Source organism: Macaca nemestrina, chromosome 13 (assembly GCF_043159975.1).
Source record: "Macaca nemestrina isolate mMacNem1 chromosome 13, mMacNem.hap1, whole genome shotgun sequence".
In the NCBI taxonomy this organism is placed as follows: Eukaryota; Metazoa; Chordata; class Mammalia; order Primates; family Cercopithecidae; genus Macaca; species Macaca nemestrina.
The window spans coordinates 54,480,577-54,497,141 of record NC_092137.1 but is presented as its reverse complement, the minus strand read 5'-3'; the positions used below and the strand labels follow the sequence as shown (position 1 = coordinate 54,497,141).

Below are 16,565 nucleotides of genomic sequence, written 5' to 3'. Positions count from 1 at the left end.
CCATGAGGGCTCCTCTTTCATGAGTGAGATTAAGGCCCTTATAAAAGAGGCTTCTTGCAGAGTTCAGAGCTCTTGCTCTTCTACCTTCTTCCTGTGAGGACACAGCACTCCTCCCCTCCAGAGGAGGCAGCAACAAGGTATACCTTGGAAACAGAGAGCAGCCCTCATCAGACATTGGACCTGCCAACACCTTGATCTTGGACTCTCCAGCTTCTAGAATTGTAAGAAAATTATTTTTTGTTCTTTAAAAATTACTCCATCTCAAGTATTTTGTTGGAGCAGCACAAATAAATTAAGACATCCAGAGCACTGGAACTCCACTGCTCTGGAGAAAGTTTGAATGAACTTCTTTGGGCCACTTGCTAATCAATGCTTGATTAATAAATGTTTTTATAGCAATGGGGAAAGGACTCCCTATTCAATAAGTGTTGCTGAGATAACTCACTAACCATATGCTGAAGACTGAAACTGGACCTCCTCCTTACACCACACACAAAAATCAACTCAAGATGGATTAAAGACTTACTTCTGAAACCTAAAACTCTAAAAGCCCTTGAAGAAAACCTAGGAAATACCATTCGAGATACAGGCCCTGGCAAAGACGTTATGACAAAAACGCCAAAAGCAATTGCAACCCAACCAAAAATTGACAAATAGGACCTAATTAAACTAAAGTGCTTCCACACAGCAAAAGAAACTATCAACAGAGTCAACAGTTCACAGAATGGGAGAAACTATTTTCAAACTGTGCATCTCATAAAAGTCTAACATCCAGAATCTATAAGGAATTTAAATTATTATTTACTGATGCCATTAAAAAGTGGGCAAAGTTCATCAACCAATGAGCGGATAAAGAAAATGTGGTATAGATACACCATGGAATACTACTCAGCCATGAAATGAAATAATAGCCTTCACAGCAACTTGGACGGTGCTGGAGACCATTATTGTAAATGAAGTAACTCAAGAATGGAAAACCAAATACTGTATGTTCTCATTTATAAGGAAGAGCTAAGCTATGAGGATGCAAAGGCATAAGAATTATATAATGGGCTTTGGGGACTCAGGGGGAAGCCCTGGAGTGGGGTGGGGAATAAAAGACTACATATTGGGCACAGTGTATACTCCTCAAGTGATATGTGCACCAAAATCTCAGAAATCACCACTGAAGAACTTATCCATGTAACCAAAAACCACCTGTATCCTCAAAAACTATTTAAAAATTTTTCTAAGTAGGCAAAGGACATGAACAGACACTACTCAAAAGAAGACACATACACACCCAATAAGCACATGAAAAAATGTTCAACATCACTAATCATTAAAGAAATGCAAATCGCCCGGTGCCGTGGCTCACGCCTTTAATCCAGCACTTTGGGAGGCTGAGGCGGGCAGATCATGAGGTCAGGCGATCGAGACCATCCTGGCTAACACTATGAAACCCCGTCTCTACTAAAAATAAAGAAAATTAGCCGGGCGTGGTGGCAGGCACCTGTAGTCCCAGCTACTCGGGAGGCTGAGGCAGGAGAACGGCTGAACCCGGCAGGCGGAGCTTGCAGTGAGCCGAGATCGCGCCACCGCACTGCAGCCTGGGCAACAGAGCGAGACTCAGTCTCAAAAAATAAATAAATAAATAAATAAAAAGAAATGCAAATCAAAACCACAATGAGATACCACCTCATACCACTCTGAATGACTATTAAAAAGTCAAAAAATAACAGATGATGGTGAGGTTACAGAGAAAAGGGAATCCTTATATACTGCTGGTGGGAGTGTAAATTAGTTCAGCCACTGTGGAAAGCAGTTTGGAGATTTCTCAAATAACTTACATAGAACTACCATTTGATCCAGCAATCCCATTATTGGGTACATACCCAAAGGAATATCAATCTTTCTAACAAAAAGACACATAAAGATGTATGTTCATTGCAGCACCATTCACAATAACAAAGACATGGAATCAGCCTAAATGCCTATCCACGGTAGACTGGATAAAGTAAATGTGGTACATATATACCAGGGAATACAAAGCCGTAAAAAAGAATGAGATAAAGTCCTCTGCAGCAACATGGATGGAGTTGGAAGCCATTTTCCTAAACAAACTAATGCAGGAACAGAAAACCAAACCCTTCATGTCCTCACTTGTAAGTGGGAGCTAAACATTGAGGACACATGGACACAAAGAAAGGAACAACAGACACTGGGGCCTACTTGAAGATGCAAAGTGGGAGGAAGGTGAGGATCAATAAACTACCTATTGGGTACTATGTTTATTACCTGGGTGACAAAATCTTATGTACACCAAACCCCCACGATATGCAATTTATCTCTAGAACCCCCCCTCCCCCCGCCAATGTATCCCTGAAACTAACAGGTTTGTTTTTGTTTTTGCTTTTTTTGAGACGGAGTCTTGCTCTGTCGCCCAGGCTGGAGTGCAGTGGCCGGATCTCAGCTCACTGCAAGCTCCACCTCCCGGGTTCATGCCATTCTCCTGCCTCAGCCTCCCGAGTAGCTGGGACTACAGGTGCCCGCCACCTCGCCCGGCTAGTTTTTTGTATTTTTTTAGTAGAGACGGGGTTTCATCGTGTTAGCCAGGATGATCTCGATCTCCTGACCTCGTGATCCGCCCAACTTGGTCTCCCCAAGTGCTGGGATTACAGGCACTAACAGTTTTTTTTTTTTTTTTTAATACAAAAAATAAAGCTTGTATGTGTGACTGAGTTTTGCCTGAATCTTGTTTTTATTATTACCTGGTAGCTGGTTTGTGAGAGAGTAGCTAAACACGCTCCCTCAAACCTTGATAGTTATTCTTACTCCTCAAAAAGAACCTGAGTTATGCATGCCAAATTGGTTTAGTCTCAATTTGCAACACACACACTCTGCTAACCAGGCCAAATCCGGGGGATATCAAAAGAGAAGATATGATTCTTATCTTTCCAGAATAATCTATTTATTCAGAATTAGTTTAGGGGAATATTTTACTATTCCACTTTTGGGAATAAATACATTAATTTCTTCATGGTAAAATTCCTACCTTTCACTCTATCAATTCGTTCATTATAATAAACTTGCAGTAAGTGCCAGAAAATCGATGTTCTTCAACAAGGTCAATAGCCTACAGCCCACAGACTAAATCTGCCTTTCATCTTTTCTATAACCCACAAGCTAAGAATGGTTTTCACATATTTAAATGATTAGAAAATAATAATATTCACGACACGGGAAAATTATGTGAAATTCATATTTCAGCATCCATTAATAAAGTTTTTTTGGGACACAGTTTCATCCATTTGTTTACATAGGTCTTTGGCTGCACTGGTGCTATAGTGGCAGAGCTGAGTTTGCAACAGAGAATGTTTGGCCCCCGAAACCTGAACTATTTGCTATCTGATCCCTCACATAGAAAAAAGTCTGCTGGCCCTTTTCTTGATGATGGCGATATACCACTGAACAAGCCAGCATATAGGCTCAATTCTTATGGGGCTTAGAATCCTGAGGGAGGCAGATGATAAACAAATAGATGTGAAAATATCCAACAACAGTAAGTGCTATGGTGAAAATAAGGACACCAGCCATGTCCTTTCTAGGGATGTGATATTTCAGCTAAGACCTGAATGATGAGAAGGAGGCTACCATGTAAAGATAGGTAAAATGTTCCAAATGAAGTCCCTCAGGGAACTCCTGAAGCTTAGAGTGTAGGGAAGCAAGAAGGTGGGAAATGGGGTGACTGACAGAAGAATATGCTTACTCTTCATTCCTCTATAGATTGTCAGACACAGTAACAAATCTTTCTGGAACTTGGCAAAAGCCATGGAAGAGTTATTAATAACCACTTGGTCAGTGTAAACGACACAGCATCAGAAGGGAAGAGGCTGAGAGATTGCACCATTTCTCTCAGTTCATACCCTAGAAGAAGTAGCAATTAATCTGCAAAATTCCTTTCTATCTCCCCACTTTTCCTCTTCAAAGTATCTGAGAAAAGATGTAACTGAGTGGAAATCAGTTTGGTAACATGTAACCCTTGCACAATGCAAGGTCCATGAGCTATGCTCTTGGCATAGGAGGGAGCTAAGAGATTAGTGAGGTCCGTTCCAAGATGGCCAAAGCTCCTGTCTGCAGCTCCCAGCATAATCAACACAGAAGACGGATGATTTCTGCATTTCCAACTGAGATACCTGGTTCATCTCATTAGGAATGGTTGGACAGCCCATAGAGGGTGAGCCACAGCAGGGCAGGGAGTTGCCTCACCCGGGAAGTGCAAGGGATAGGGGGATTTCCCTTTCCTAGCCACGAGAAGCTGTGACAGACTGTAACTGGAAAAATGGGACACTCCTGCCCAAATACTATGCTTTTCTCATGGTCTTAGCAACCAGCAGACCAGGGGATTCTCTCCCATGCCTGGTTTCGCAGGTCCCACGCCCACAGAGCCATACTCACTGCTAGTGTAGCAGTCTGAGATCGACCTGTGAGGCTGCAGCCTGGCACAGGGAGGGGCGTCCACCATTGCTGAGGCTTGAGTAGGTAAACAAAGTGGCCGGGAAGCTCAAACTGGGCGGAGCCCACTGCAGCTCAGCAAGGCCTACTGCCTCCACAGAGCCTACCTTTGTGGGCAGGGTATAGCTGAACAAAAGGCAGCAGAAACTTCTGCAGACTTAAACGTCCCTGTCTGACAGCTCTGAAGAAAGCAGTGGTTCTCCCAGCACCGCGTTTGAGCTCTGAGAATAGACTGCCTCCCCAAGTGGGTCCCTGACCCCCATGTAGCCTAACTAGGAGACACCTCCCAGTAGGGGCCAACAGACACCTCATACAGGCAGGTGCCCCTTCAGAGGAAGGACCAGGCAGCAACATTTGCTGTTTTGCAGCCTCCACTGGTGATACCCAGGCAAACAGGGTCTGTAGTGGATCTCCAGCAAACTCCAACAGACCTGCAGCTGAGGGATCTGACTGTTAGAAGGAAAACTAACAAGCAGAAAGGAATAGCATCAACATCAACAAAAAGGACATCCACACCAAAACCCCATCTGTAGGTCACCAACATTAAAGACCAAAGGTAGATAAAACCACAAAGATGGGAAGAAACTAGAGGAGAAAAGCTGAAAATTCTAAAAACCAGAGCATCTCTTCTCCTCCAAAGGATCGCGCTTCCTCGCCAGCAATGGAACAAAGCTGGACAGACAATGACTTTGACAATTTGACAGAAGTAGGCTTCAGAAGGTTGGTAATAACAAACTTCTTCGAGCTAAAGGAGTATGTTCTAACCCATCACAAGGAAGCTAAAAACCTGGGGAAAAGGTTAGACAAATGGCTAACTAGAATAAACAGTGTAGAGAAGACCTTAAATGACCTGATGGGGCTGAAAACCATAGCACGAGAACTACATGATGCATGCACAAGCTTCAATAGCCAATTCAATCAAGTGGAAGAAAGGCCATCGTGATTTAAGATCAAATTAATGAAATAAAGCAAGGAGACAAGATTAGAGAAAAAAGAGTAAAAAGAAACAAAGCCTCCAAGAAATGTGAGACTATGTGAAAAGACCAAATCTACATTTTATTGGTGTACCTGAAAGTGACGGGGAGAATGGAACCAAGCTGGAAAACACTCTTCAGGATATTAACCAGGAGAACTCCCCAAACCTAGCAAGGCAGGCCAATATTCAAATTTAGGAAACACAGAGAACACCACAAAGATACTTCTTGAGAAGAGCAACCCCAAGACACCTAATTATCAGATTCACCAAGGTTGAAATAAAGAAAAAATGTTAAGGGCAGCCAGAGAGAAAGGTCAGGTTACCCACAAAGGGAAGCCCATCAGACTAACAGCAGATCTCTTGGCAGAAACACTACAAGCCAGAAGAGATTGGGGGCCAACATTCAACATTCTTAAAGAAAAGAATTCTCAACCCAGAATTTCATATCCAGCCAAACTAAGCTTCATAAGTAAAGGAGAAATAAAATCCTTTACAGACAAGCAAATACTGAGAGATTTTGTCATCACCAGGCCTGCCCTACAACAGCTCCTGAAGGAAGCACTAAACATGGAAAGGAACAACTGGTACCAGCCACTGTAGAAACAAGCCAAATTGTAGAAACCATCAATGCTATGAACTAGCTAACATCATAAAAACAGGATCAAATTCACACATAACGATATTAACATTAAATGCAAATGGCCTAAATGCCCCAATTAAAAGACACAGACTGGCAAATTGGATAAAGGGTCAAGACCCACAAGTGTGCTGTATTCAGGATAGCCATCTCACATGCAGAGACACACATAGGCTCAAAACAAAGGGATGGAGGAAGATCTACCAAGCAAATGGAAAGCAAAAAAAAAGCAGGGGTTGCAATCCTAGTCTCTGATAAAACAGACTTTAAGCCATCAAAGATCAAAAGAGACAAAGAAGGCCATTACATAATGGTAAAGGGATCAATTCAACAGGAAGAGCTAACTATCCTAAATATATATGCACCCAATACAGGAGCACCCAGATTCATCAAGCAAGTCCTTAGAGACTTACAAAGAGACTTAGACTCCCACACAATAATAATGGTAGACTTTAACACACCACTGTCAACATTAGATAGATCAACGAGACAGTAAGTTAACAAGGATATCCAGGAATTGAACTCAGCTCTGCACCAAGTGGACCTAACAGACATCTACAGAACTCTCCACCCCAAATCAACAGAATATACATTCTTCTCAGCACCACATCGCACTTATTCCAAAACTGACCACATAGTTGGAAGTAAAGCACTCCTCAGCAAATGTACAAGAACAGAAATTATAACAAACTGTCTCTCAGACCACAGTGCAATCAAACTAGAACTCAGGATTAAGAAACTCACTCAACACTGCTCAACTATATGGAAACTGAACGACCTGCTCCTGAATGACTACTGGGGACATAATGAAATGAAGGCAGAAATAAAGAAGTTCTTTGAAACCAATGAGAACAAAGACACAATGTACCAGAATCTCTGGGACACATTTAAAGCAGTGCGTAGAGGGAAATTTATAGCACTAAATGCCCACAAGAGAAAGCAGGAGAGATCTAAAATTGACATCTTAACATCACAATTGAAAGAACTAGACAAGCAAGAGCAAACAAATTCAAAAACTAGCAGAAGGCAAGAAATAACTAAGATTAGAGCAGAACCAAAGGAGATAGAGACACAAAAAAGCCTTCAAACATCAATGAATCCAGGAGCTGGTTTTTTTGAAAAGATCAACAAAATTGATAGACTGCTAGCAAGACAAATAAAGAAAAAAATAGAGAAGAATCAAACAGATGCAATAAAAAAGGATAAAGGGGATATCACCACCGATCCCACAGAAATATAAACTACCATCAGAGAATACTACAAACACTTCTATGCAAATAAACTAGAAAATCTAGAAGAAATGGATAAATTCCTGGACACATACACCCTCCCAAGATTAAACCAGGAAGAAGTTGAATCCCTGAATAGATCAGTAACAGGCTCTGAAATTGAGGCAATAATTAATAGCCTACCAATCAAAAAAAGTCCAGGACCAGATGGATTCACAGCCGAATTCGACCAGAATTCAAAGAGGAGCTGGTACCGTTCCTTCTGAAACTATTCCAATCAATAGAAAAAGAGAGAATCCTCCCTAACTCATTTTATGAGGCCAGCATCATCCTGATACCAAAGCCTGGCAGAGACACAACAAAAAATGAGAATTTTAGACCAATATCCCTGAGGAACATCAATGCAAAAATCCTCAATAAAATACTGGCAAACCAAATCCAGCAGCACATCAAAAACCTTATCCACCACAATCAAGTGGGCTTCATCCCTGGGATGCAAGGCTAGTTCAACATATGCAAATCAATAAACGTAATCCATCACATAAACAGAACCAAAGACAAAAACCACATGATTATCTCAATAGATGCAGAAAAGGCCTTTGACAAAATTCAACAGCCCTTCATGCTAAAAACTTTCAATAAACTTGGTATTGATGGAACGTATCTCAAAATAATAAGAGCTATTTATAACAAACCCACAGCCAATATCATACTGAATGGGCGAAAACTGGAAGCACTCCCTTTGAAAATCAGCACAAGACAGGGATGCCCACTCTCACCACTCCTATTCAACATAGTGGCGGAAGTTCTGGCCAGGGCAATCAGGCAAGAGAAAGAAATAAAAGGTATCCAATTAGGAAAAGAGGAAATCAAACTGTCCCTGTTTGCAGATGACATGATTGTATATTTAGAAAACCCCATCATCTCAGCCCAAAATCTCCAGCTGATAAGCAACTTCAGCAAAGTCTTAGGATACAAAATCAATGTGCAAAAATCACAAGCATTCTTATACACCAGTAACAGACAAACAGCCAAATCATGAGTCAACTCCCATTCGCGATTACTACAAAGAGAATAAAATACCTAGGAATCCAACTTACAAAGGATGTGAAGGACCTCTTCAAGGAGAACTACAAACTACCGCTCAACAAAATGGAAGAGGACACAAACAAATGGAAGAACATTCCATGCTCATGGATAGGAAGAATCAGTATTGTGAAAATGACCATACTGCCCAAGGTAATTTATAGATTCAATGTCATCTTCATCAAGCTACCAATGACTTTCTTCAAAGTATTGGAAAAAACTACTTTAAAGTTCATATGAAACCAAAAAAGAGCCTGCATTGCCAAGACAATCCTAAGCAAAAAGAACAAAGTTGGAGGCATCATGCTACCTGACTTCAAACTATACTACAAGGCTACAGTAACCAAAACAGCATGGTACTGGTACCAAAACAGAGATATAGACCAATGGAACAGAACAGAGTCCTCAGAAATAACACATCTACAACCATCTGATGTTTGACAAACCTGACAAAAACAAGAAATGGGGAAAGCATTCCCTATTTAATAAATGATGCTGGGAAAACTGGCTAGCCATAGGTAGAAAGCTGAAACTGGATCCCTTCCTTACACCTCAGACAAAAATTAATTTAAGATGGATTAAAGATTTAAATGTTAGACCTAAAACGATAAAAACCCTAGAAGAAAACCTAGGCAACACCATTCAGGACATAGGCATGGGCAAAGACTTGATGACTAAAACACCAAAAGCAATGGCAACAAAAGCCAAAATAGACAAATGGGATCTAATTAAACTAAAGAGCTTCTGCACAGCAAAAGAAACTACCATCAGAGTGAACAGACAACCTACAGAATGGGAGAAAATTTTTGCAATCTACCCATCTGACAAAGGGCCAATATCTGGAATCTACAAATAACTTAAACAAATTTACAAGAAAAAAAACAAACAACCCCATCAAAAAGTGGGTGAAGGATATAAACAGACACTTCTCAAAAGAAGACATTTATGCAGCCAACAGATACATGAAAAAATGATCATCACTGGTCATCACAGAAACGCAAATCAAAACCACAATGAGATACCATCTCACAACCAGTTAGAATGGCAATCATTAAAAAGTCAGGAAACAACAGGTGCTGGAGAGGATGTGGAGAAATAGGAACACTTTTACATTGTTGTTGGGAGTGTAAATTAGTTCAATCATTGTGGAAGACAGTGTGGCGGCTCCTCAAGGACCTAGAAGTAGAAATACCATTTGACCCAGCTATCCCATTACTGGGTATATACCCAAAGGATTATAAAACATGCTACCATAAAGACACATGCACACGTATGTTTACTGCAGCACTATTCACAATAGCAAAGACTTGGAACCAACCCAAATATCCATCAATGATAGACTGGATTAAGAAAATGTAGCACATATACACCATGGAATACTATGCAGCCATAAAAAAGGATGCATTCCTGTCCTTTGCAGGGACATAGATGAAACTGGAAACCATTATTCCCAGCAAACTATCACAAGGACAGAAAACCGAACACCGCATGTTCTCACTCATAGGTGGGAAATGAACAGCAAGAACACGTGGACACAGGGCAGGGAACATCGCACACTGGGGCCTGTCAGTGGGTCGGGGGCTGGGGGAAGGATAGCACTTGGAGAAATACCTAATGTAAATGACAAATTGATGGGTGCAGCAAACCAACATGGCACATGTATACCTATGTAACAAACCTGCATATTGTGCACATGTACCCGAGAACTTATTAAATACAAGAAAAAAGAGATTAGTAAAGTTCAATTTATTCTACTCATCTACATACCGCTCCCACCCCAGATGTGGAAGCTATATTTGTCTCCACACCCTTCACTGTCATAGGTTACACACATTGCTGTGAAAAATCAGTCAGCATGATTGACATTTCATCAATTTTGATGAATCAGGGAAAAGAAGGAAATTCAACCAAGGCCAACACTTCAGTTGGTACAAATGTGTTCATAAACAAAGCACATGATCATATGAAACATCTTTAATTTTAAAAGCTTTGCCTCAAGTAACTGACTTTTGTCTCTTAGCAAGCAAATACATATATATATATATACACACACACATACACACACACATGTGTATATTTATATACATATTTTTTTAATGACCATGGTTAGAGGGAATATAATTTTTATTTTTCTAGAGAAAGGGTCTCACTCTGTTACCCAGGCTGAAGTGCAGTGGTACAATCATAGCTCACTGCAGCCTCAAACTCCTGGGTTCAAGGGATCCTTCCTGTCTCAGCCTCCTGAGTAGCTGGGACTACAGACACATCCCATCATCCTTGGGTAATTGTATTTTTTATTTTTGTAGAGATGGGGTCTCCCTGTGGTGACTAGGCTGATGTTGAACTCCTGGGCTCAAGTGATCTTCCTCCCTCAACCTCCCAAAGTGGTAGGATTACAGGTGTGAATTGCCACACCCAACCCAAGAATATCAATTTTTAAAACCAACATTCCAATTAGTACAGGGAAAGAAAACTGCACCTTTTTAAAGAAAAGCCCCTTAGAGAGGAGAAAGAACTGTAATTAGAAAGGTATTAAGAACTAAAAAGCCGTTTTTAACTTGTTTCCTAAGAAACCAAAAAATAGAACTGACAAGTACAACTTCCAAAGAAACTTAGATTTACTTACTCTATTATTAAAATTTCCAGTTCAAAATTTTTTAGAATTACTAATGAAAGGGGTGAAAAAAGCTCTTACAGGAAAAAAACTAAGTTCCTCCAGTTAAATGCTTCTACTAGTGAAAATTGACCTTCATGAGCAAAGAAAACAACAGAGTTGCTCTCAAACAGGTTAATAATATATTTAGCAACCAACACCACATTGTGATTCTTATACAACCACAAATGACACAAGATAGTCTCCAAAATTTGTGGACTTAACTTTTTGGCATAACATAGCTTTTTGGCAGATAAATTTGCTTAATAGAGAAGATGTGCATTTGGCCATCAGGAACTAAAGCTCTTAGTAGATGGGTAACAGCTTGTGCCCTGGTAACATTCCCATATTCCATTTGGTATCTTCGGTATGGGGAGGAAACCTGTGGACTGTATTTCTTTATGTCTGAAGCCCTTCTGAGTAGTTTTATGAGATTAAAATGGTCATATTTGGGGCTGGACAGCAGACACGAAGGAAGGCCAGCATGAACCTTTGGGAATGTGCACTCTGGCTCAAGCACTCCAGCCTCTCCCCTGCTGATCACATATGGGGAGGGGGATGTCCAAGGTTAACCTTGAGAGGAGCTCTGGCTCAGAGGTCCCAGCCCAGGATCTGTCACATACACACAGAAGGCAGCCCAAAGAGTATGAAATGCCCAGCCCCGCCCTCCCAATAGTCTTGATAGCCTCCCAGTACAACCAGCCACTCCAGTAAATAAACAAAGTGAGCCCTGGCATTTCCCTGTGATGGACTTGGATGGCGCTGCACCTCACGGGGCAGTGAGGAGGTGATTGTGTCAGGCAGTGGAGAATGACTGAGACCTGCAGCGAGGTCTGCAGGGCACTAAAATCAGATGCTAAGAGACCTTCCTCCCACCTTTGACTCCGTAACTACTTTATTACAGGAGTTCCAGGCCTTCAGATATTAAGGTCCAGAGACCGAAAGTATAAAGCATATCCTCCTTCCTTTTGCCTATCCAAAACCTAATCTTTCCTTTTAAAAATCCCTGTGCTTTATGAAGTCATATTACAATCCCTGCCCACAAGACTTTCCCATCTAGGTGGAGATATGAATATGCTTCCAACCGCCTAAGAGATTGTGTCTATTCTGTGATTTAAAAAAAAAAAAAAAAACTATTTAAACAAAAATTTTTTAACAGGATTTGGAAGTAAAGCTTTTTTTCTATCACCTAGAATTGGCAACCAAGTATCACTAAGTATCACTGAATGCTAAAAGAAGAAATGAACTGGTCAGGCATGGTAGCTCACACCTGTAATCCAAGAACTTTGGGAGGCGGAGGCGGGCAGATGGCTTGAGGCTGGGAGTTTGAGACTAGCCTGGCCAACATGGTGAAATCCCACCTCTACTACTAATACAAAAATTAGCCGGGCATGGTGGCACACACCTGTAATCTCAGCTACTCAAGAGGCTGAGGCAGGAGAATCGTTTCAACTCAAGAGGTGGAGTTTGCAGTGAGCCAAGATCGCGCCACTGCACACCAGCCTGGGTGACAGTGAGAGTCTGTCTCAAAATAAAAAGAAGAAATGAACAACTGGAGCCAGACTCCTCCTAGAGGGCACCTTAGGACACAACTTACATAGTTCTAAAAATATAAAAACTGACTGCTGATGCATTAACCAAAAGTCATATAAAAGCATAATGGGGAAATGAGGGAAGGAAAGAGTAGTGTAAGAGTCACATCTTCATCTACCATAATAGGACATCAATAGATTTGTCTATCACAGTAAAAAGTCACTAGATAATATCTAAAGTTAATGATATAAGAGATACCAGTTATTTTGAAATTAGGAGGAATACTCAAAAAAATCACTAAAACTACTGTTGAAGAGTGGGATGGGATGGGTTAAAGAGGCAGGAGTTGCTGGTTTTTAAATATTTTTAGCACTGTTTGACTCTTAATATGCAGGTATTATTTCATTAATTATTAGAATTATTTAAAAATAAAATTAACTTATAGAAGGCAGTATTTTTCTCTAGAGGAAAAAGAAAAAAAACACATAAATTTCATGGGCCTTTCCTGTGCGGTGTTTGTCAGAAATGTTGTCTAGAGTACATGGATACAGCTGGTAAGTAGTAGCTAGACTTACATCAAATTCCTAGAGGTTGGCCAGGCGAAGTGGATCATGCCTGTAATCCCAGCACTTTGGGAATCCAAGGTGGGAGGGTTGCATGAGGCCAGCCTGGCCAACATAGCAAGACCTCCTCTCTCTTAAAAAAAAAAAATTCCAGAGGCTGAGGATTGTTTATCACATATTTTGATGTAGGATCCAAATGAAGGTGAGAATGTGTGTATTTATTTCAGTAACATCCATAGATTTGAAATTGAAGCCAAAGGGGGATAGGGAGGCTCTCATGGGTGTACTCCAAGCATGAAAGAAACAAACCAAAATCAGACCTAAGAAAGAGAAACAACACGCCAGGACCCAAGAACGCAAGCCTGCAACTCCAATGGCACTACACATGCTAATTAGCCCTGGAAGATTCACTGCTCAAATTATCTACTGGAGTCATCAGAAAAAGGGCAACCTCTGCTAAATAGCTTCCATCCTGTGGGAGGGAAAAGGAAGCGGTAAGTATAATGTACTTTAGAAAGAATAGCATTCAAAATTATTTAGGCAGAAAAATTCTTCTGTAACACTCCTGATCGGCTCTTTGGGCAGCAAAACCAAGCTTTACAAATCCCAACAGGTTTAAAGGAAAATGATGCCAAAAATAAAGCTTTGGCTCATCTTACCAGTGTTTCACTTCAATTGTCTATTTTATAGGCCATTTAAGTGAAAGCATGGACTAAAAATGTTGACTTTGTCATACTTTGTCATCCTCAGCTATCCAGGAAATGGCAATACTTAAAATTCTATTTCTAATAGAATTACAATTAATGTGTTATCTATAATACACCCTCTACAGTGCTCCTGTTTTATCATCCATTTTACATTTTCCCAAGAGATACCGTATGTTCATTTTCACTGCTCTCTTTTTAAAATTCATTGAGTTTCTTTAATTAAATGATTACTATTATATCTATTTTAAAATAACTCAGCTGATATATAACAATAATGGCTCTACTATACCTGTCTAAATATTATCCCAGTAATGTATCTGAAATTATATTAGTAACACTTCTCTTGGTAATATCTAATTACTTTTTATGGTTTCTAACTCACCATTCATGTGGCTTTTTTCCTTTATTGGACATTTGGACATAGATTATTTTATTTAATTCCATTTTATTTTATTTTGTTTTGTTTTGAGACTGAGTCTCCCTCTGTGGCCCAGGCTGTACAGCAGTGGTGTGATCTCAGCTCACTACAACTTCTGCCTCCCGGTTCAAGCCATTCTCCTGACTCAGCCTCCCGAGTAGCTGGGATTACAGGCGTGTCCCACCACACCTGGCTGATTTTTTTTTTTTTTTCCCCAATGGAGACGGCGTTTCACCATGTTGGCCAGGCTGGTCTTGAACTCCTGACCTCAAGTGATATGCTCACCTCAACCTTCCAAAGTGCTGGGATTACAGGCGTGAGCCGCTGCGCCTGGCCTGGATATGGCAGATTTGACACTGTGGTTTTTGTCTGAAGACAATAGAAAAACGAGTATTTTGACAGAACAGTTTGGAGAAATGTACATCAAAATATAGAAACAATTTTTATAAAAAAACTACAGTAATAATTGGGATGGGGAAATGGGATGGAATGAGGCTCTGGGGTGGCACGGAGTCCAAGAACAGGATGAAGATTTCTATCTTTCATATTATGTGGTAATTTTTTTAAATTGGCTTATTATTTAGAACTTATCAAAATATTCCAGACTCAAAACAATTTCATCACAGACTGATAAACAATTAGCCATTCTCTCTGAACCTGTTTAGGTATCTCCTACATAACTCTCTTCCCACTGGATTATTGTTTATGAAAGCCCAAAGTATTTAAATAAAATTATGGATATCATAACATTTCACCCAAATACTTCAGTATACAGCTATAAAAAATAAAGACATTTTCCTACATAACCATGATGATATAACACATAACAAATGTAATACTAATTCCTTAATGTTCTTTCATACCCAAGTCATATTCAAATGCCTCAATAGTTCCTCCCCCAAATGTCTCTTACAGCAAGTTTATCCAAATCAGAAAAAAAATCTGCGTCTATATAATATTTGTGATACAAATATAGAAAAATACTACAACTGGGAAATCTAAATGTGTGTATTACACTATTCCCTGTCTTTTCTCTGGATTTGAGATTTTTTGTAATACAATGTCCAAAAGATTGACACCATTATATCTTTTCAGATATGATTATAAATATAACAGAGGAGGGTATTGTCTAGACTGTGCTACTGGGCCCTGTCCTGTTCAAAGCTGTCCTCAGTTATTTGGACAATGATATAGACGTGATCCTTATCAAATTTCTCATTTGATGAGCTAGGAGAAATAATGAACATGTTAGATAATTGAATCAAGAGCCAAAAACACTTTGACAAACTAAATATAGCAGACTGCTGAGGAAACGAGTGGCGATACATTGGATGCCTTTTTATGTTCAGTAAGAGCTGGAGGCAAAAGGTCACAGGTCGATAGATGCCGTAATGAGGAAGGGTCCTACGGATTACCAGTAGCTTTGATGATGGCCAGGTCAAATGGAATTGCCTGAAGCATTTAAAAAAAAAATAATAAAGTTACAGCTCTTTCAGAATTTGTCCAGCAGGTTTTCTGGTTTTTACTGGAAAATACCTCACACACAAAAAAAGAACAATTAAAATAAATTTTAAAATAGAGTCCTTTATCAAGAGGGCCTGCTGCCCTCCTGGCCTGTGAGCTACATCTGTCAGCCTTGTGAGATGAGCATTGCCAGCAAACTGAGGTGGCAAATGTGAGACTAGGAAATGGAGGTGAGGGGCATGAAAGGTGGGGATACAAAAGCCAAATTGCTACAGAATCTTGAAGGAAGTTTCCATCGTTATGGGAAATCTTCAAGGTGAGTAGCAAGGTAGACTAACCATCTTGGCATCAAATTCAAGCACCTAAACTGATATTCAGATATTCAGAGAATATCTTATCCTGTGCTTGGCGTATTTCACAAGGACAGATGTGTCAGCCAAACTGGAGATGCAGACATGCTAATGAGCAATTTTTTAAAAGTCATAGTATCTGAATGGAGATCACCTTGGCATTCACAAGGGAAACAGAAGGATCTCAGTTTGTACAAAGGTTAAAATTCTTTATTTAGTCTGAAGAGTTTTCTGAATCAAATCCTCCATGTCTTGCTTCATTCTCTATGTATACTCTTCTGTGTCTACCCATCCATCTCTCCTCAAGTTCTTGAGGGCAGAGACTATATTACTCATCTTTGTATCCACAGTTCCCAACACTCTGCCTGACATATAGCAGATGCTTTATAATATTTGTGGAATGAATCAATGCTTGCCCAGAGGACACAGGTAACAATCAAATGCATCAGCTCATG

At 40.2% G+C, this 16,565-nt stretch overlaps 1 protein-coding gene and 1 non-coding gene across 6 annotated transcripts in view; one reads left to right on the top strand and one right to left on the bottom strand.

Moving 5' to 3' along the window:
- The window catches only part of LOC105465036 (acylphosphatase 2), a 195,107-nt gene that overhangs the window by 130,748 nt on the left and 47,794 nt on the right, over positions 1-16,565 (bottom strand). Inside the window, exon 4 of one of the 5 annotated variants that reach the window (XM_071076689.1) lies at positions 14,582-14,665. The exons of the other annotated variants lie outside the window; for them this stretch is intronic. Within the exon in view, the coding sequence (XP_070932790.1) occupies positions 14,605-14,665 (61 nt within the window). The 3' untranslated portion in view covers positions 14,582-14,604. The remainder of the gene's footprint in view (positions 1-14,581; positions 14,666-16,565) is intronic. 5 annotated transcript variants of the gene reach the window in all.
- On the top strand, positions 15,773-15,836 carry LOC112423794 (U7 small nuclear RNA). Its single transcript, XR_003014345.1, has one exon. It is a non-coding gene; the product is annotated as a U7 small nuclear RNA (small nuclear RNA).